The sequence below is a fragment of the Zea mays genome, chromosome 9 (genome assembly GCF_902167145.1).
Source record: "Zea mays cultivar B73 chromosome 9, Zm-B73-REFERENCE-NAM-5.0, whole genome shotgun sequence".
Lineage (NCBI taxonomy): Eukaryota > Viridiplantae > Streptophyta > Magnoliopsida > Poales > Poaceae > Zea > Zea mays.
Genome location: NC_050104.1, coordinates 68,275,999 through 68,280,466, shown reverse-complemented (window position 1 = coordinate 68,280,466; position 4,468 = coordinate 68,275,999). Strand labels below are relative to the sequence as shown.

Sequence of the window (4,468 nt, the reverse complement as noted above, 5' to 3'; positions counted from 1 at the left end):
TTCGATTAAGTACGTATTGTATAGCTAATTTATAAATAAATATATACAGCGTACGCATCTATAACTAATTAATAAATAAACATAACTAATTCCGATCCCTGTATCTCTCTTTTCCTATACGCGTGCGTCTCCCAGTCCCCTCTCTTTTCCTATACGCGCGCGCGTGCGTCTCCCAGTCCTCCCACGCGAGACTACTCCTTCAACCCGCCGTCAAAAACTAAACACCGCGCCGCCGCGTCCGAGTAAACCCTAGGTAACCAGGGTGGCAGGGCCCGCGCGGCCGCTAGTGCGTGCGGCGAGGCAAGCCGTCGAGCAGGTGTGCACTGCACCGGCGCGCAACCAGGACGACTCCGCTACTCTGCCTGTGACTGGTGAGCCACGTTCTCCCATTCCTAGTTGGTCTGTGTTGATTGTTGTTAGACCAAAACAATGGATTAATTGATCATTAAGATGAGGATCTATCTTTTCTTAATTAGGTAACCACTTATATAAGTCAATTTTACGTTACATTGCAATTATTTTATTCAAATGAAGTTTATATGTGCCATTATTTATGCATTTGTATTGTTTAAACTTTTTAAGAGGTACAATTTTTTTAGTGTTATATCTGGCCCTACCCTTAGAAAGATCCTAGCCCCGCCACTGAGTTCAGAGGTAGAGTTGCAGTTGCAGATATTCCAAGTACTAGCAACTAATCTTATTTAGAACTGAGTTAATTAAGACAGACCTCAAAACAGATAATTGCAGATATTCCAAGTACTATCGTTGCAATTTTGTGCCTACAAATCAAACGAATTCCCTATCTAATGCTACTACAAAGGATCACACTGTCACAAAAATCATGTAATACAGGAACATTTCAAGCAGTCCAATTTATAAGTCCTGGAGGCTAAATGCACAAATCATTCCGTATAATCAAAATACTGAAATATGTACTATCAGATTAAATTTCTAGAAAGGTACGATAGTGAGTTTAATAATAGCGTTGTTTAGGACTCGTCACTAACATGGTGGCAATGCTAGCTACATCATCCAGTGTCCAGAAATGTTCTTCTGATCATCCTTAGTCCTCACAGTTCCTCCTATATGGTAGAAGCTTTGTTTCCCTATCTCTATCTTTCTTAGATGAAAGAAGTTGGCTCTGCGCTTGCAATATCGGAACAACACATGCCATCCTAACCTGTTTCTTTTGGAGCTCCATCGTCCTAGGTCCCAGCACCGTCCCATCCAATACTAGAGCCAGAAGCTTTTAGGGCCCGAGTAATATTTATTATATATACAAAAATATTTATATTGTTCCTTCTTAAATATAATCTTTACACTTTGCCACCTAGCAGTCCTATAGGGTGTCTGAGTAGTGGCTCTGCCATTAGTCCCACCAACAATATCTCGACCTAACAAGATAGGTTCATGGACGTATGGGCGTATGGATATTGCTTGTTTGTCGGCCTGCAATTCCTACTCCACTCGCGGTTCAGTGTTTGAATCCATGTCCACCGCAACACCATAGCAGATGGGCGTATTATATAGGTTGGTCGGTTTCTAGAGTCTTGGATGATTAGGATGTCTGATCGACTAATCGATCCATATTATTCTAAGGCACAAAAGTACGAATGCACAACAAACTAAAGTGTTAAAGAGTTTTTTGTGCAGAAAACATTCACATGTGTCTTCATGAACTATCTGATCCTTATTTGAAAATATTTTTAAGTTCAAATTTGAAAATATTTTTATGTTCTTTTTCTGGTATGGGTGCATATATCTATTGGAATAAGGAGCATAGCCAAAGATCAGTTTTGTGTTGAGAAATCTGCTGGCAAGTATTGTGGACAGACAGCCGGCGACAATAAATTCAGTGGTGCACGACGCCTGAACGATAGCCATTGGTCAGTGGTAATCTCTAGCCTTAACTTTTTCATCTTCTGTTGATCAGAACTATCTAAACTGGGAAAAAAGTAATTAATTTAGCTTTTATCTTTAATACTTGTAACGATTCCCCTTTTTCCACCTCTACTTTGAGGCTAGGAAGGGTACATTTCACCCACTATTTGTTAAGGTACAACATGGATAAAAGGTGGATGAATGAACCTAGGTATATTTCTAACAATGTACTATAAACCATTATTTTGTAGTAATCACCTTTGACCAACATATCGTTTTTGTACCTAATATTTATAGGCACACGAAGGTCTACATAGATGGGGTAGTTGGATTTATTGAGTTTGCGTTTAGCAATTCTATAAGCGGAAACAAAATTCTATGTCCATGTAGAAAATGTGTTAATTCTCTATGGAAAGATGAAAATGAAGTTCGTTCGCACTTGATATGTGATGGCTTTCAAGAGGGATACAAAAGGTGGACTTATCATGGGGAAAGAGACTCTGTGCCTATTAATAGTCATGACTACACTGATACAGAGGCTGTAAACAATTCAGACGAAGATGACATAGCCAATTTGGTTCATGACTTAGCTGGTGGTATAGATTATGTTGAAACAGGAATACTATGAAGTGGATGAATCTGGTATAGATTATGTTATAACATCTGCAGCAAAAAAGTGGAGAGAGTTTAAGGCTGACCTAAAGAGCAAATATTTTGATGAAACATTGAGTTTTGAAGAGCTTATTGCTAAAAGGGATGAAAGGGTGAAAGAATCTGATTGGGAGTGGTTGATAACTTATTGGATGTCTCCAGAAGCCGAGGTACATGCTGATTTGTTTTGAATTGCTTTTTGAGATATAAACCTTCATTAAACTATTGTATGAATGAATTTGTATTATTGTTTTGATAGATTCATATTTATGTTGTAGGTTCGTACAAACAGAGGTAAAGATAATCGTTCAAAGCTGACTATGTCGCATGCAGCTGGTAGCAAGAGTTATGCTCGTGTGGGGCATGAACTGGTAAAAAAATTATAATCACTAGTTTGTATAATTAGTTTAATTTATGAAAATTCTAGTCAATTACTGGACCAAATCATGTTTTCTTGTAGGCCGAGCAACAAGGACGCCCTGCGAGAAGAGATGAAATATATGTTAGAACACACACGCGTAAGAACAAAGAAGGGGATATTGTGCCTCTACCTGGAGCAGAAATATTCATTGTGAGTACACACATATTTTTGATTTGTGTAATAATTAAAATATAAGTGAACAAAATATAATATATGTGTGGTCCTCTTAAGAATAAATTTGAAGAAGTTGTTGCTGAGAACCCAGAACTGAAGGACAGAAGTATTGAAGATGGTGATTTATATGCACATGTTTTTGGAGAGAAAGAACCAAGAGGTCGTATTCGTGGTTTAGGCTTAGGACCAACTCCACAAGATGTAGGCACTCCTGGAACTCAAATGAAAATATCAACAAAGCTTCAAATGGCATTGCAAGCTCGCAGTCAGTCTGAGCAAGAGGTTAGAGCCTTAAGACAGGATATGAATCAAATGAAAGAGAAAATGGATCAAATTTATCAAATGATGGTAGCAGCTCAAGGGGTGCAACATATAGAAAGCCCATCACAACATGGGTCTAATTCTCGACAGGTGATATAATATTGCATATGTTTAGCCAGTGTAGCATATATCGAGCAGTTCGCCGTCTATCTTGTTAATTAGGCTTGTTTCCTTTATCTCACTAACACTTTTTCCCTTTTTATTTTTCTTTAGAACTCAAGGGTGCATCGGTCAGATGAGGTGGCACATGGTTACAATGGTAATGACCATTCACCAAATATGGTTGAAGATGACTTGCAGCTTACTAGGCGAGTTGCAAGCACTATGGGCCGTCCAAGGAATCGTGAAGATGTTAATACTATTGAAGAGCAAAGTCGCAGGCGAGACATTGCAACAATGGTACCTCAAAGAAATCATGGATCACCTCAAAATGCAGATGATAATCATGTAATTTCTCATCTATCACTTCATATTTATGTTTCATTATTATTTGAACTTTGTAATCTTACTTCGCATATTTTATTAGGTTGGTAAAGAAGTCATATTATATTCTATGATGAGATCAGAAGTTCCTGTTGCAATAGCAAATATTATCTCAACCGACCCAACCACTAAGGTTGCAGATGTTCCTCTTGGAAGGGAGTTTACACAGGTTTTTGTGACTCGTGTGCTAAAAAGGGAAAGTACTCTACCACGACCATACTTAGGTGTAGAGAGTATGGGAGATGCTCTTTTTATGCCCGTTGCATGGCCAACGAACAAGGTAATACTACAACCTTGTATTTTATTTATGTAATTAATAGAACAAGCTTCTAATGTTCTGTATTTTTAGATGAGTCGTAACAAAAAATCAACATTGACCCAAGGTTCTACAGCAGCAGCAGGTAAATATTTTCTTCATATATATTTGTGTATAAGTGTAGAGATGGATTAAAAACTGAGTGAATGGTACTATTGCATAACTGTGCATCTGAATCAATCTCTGATTTTGTAGACAATTCTTGTCTCTAATATGTAATT

The 4,468-nt window shown here is 38.0% G+C and overlaps 1 protein-coding gene across 1 annotated transcript; it reads left to right on the top strand.

The window, feature by feature from the left end:
• The first annotated feature begins 2,471 nt into the window (after positions 1–2,471).
• On the top strand, positions 2,472–4,244 carry LOC103632007 (uncharacterized). Its single transcript, XM_020544613.1, has 6 exons — positions 2,472–2,702; positions 2,811–2,903; positions 2,993–3,103; positions 3,185–3,538; positions 3,662–3,895; positions 3,975–4,244. Exons 1-6 carry the CDS (start codon positions 2,487–2,489, stop codon positions 4,242–4,244), a joined length of 1,278 nt encoding a protein of 425 aa, XP_020400202.1. The 5' UTR covers positions 2,472–2,486.
• Positions 4,245–4,468: the final 224 nt, after the last annotated feature.

What these genes read in the sequence shown, in the direction of transcription:
- LOC103632007 (XM_020544613.1), top strand. Translation starts at nt 2,487, where the DNA reads ATGTTGAAACAGGAATACTATGAAGTGGATGAATCTGGTATAGATTAT. An exon ending in GGATGTCTCCAGAAGCCGAG is followed by an intron (nt 2,703 to 2,810) that starts GTACATGCTGAT and finishes TTTATGTTGTAG; the next exon opens with GTTCGTACAAACAGAGGTAA. An exon ending in AAAATGCAGATGATAATCAT is followed by an intron (nt 3,896 to 3,974) that starts GTAATTTCTCAT and finishes ATATTTTATTAG; the next exon opens with GTTGGTAAAGAAGTCATATT.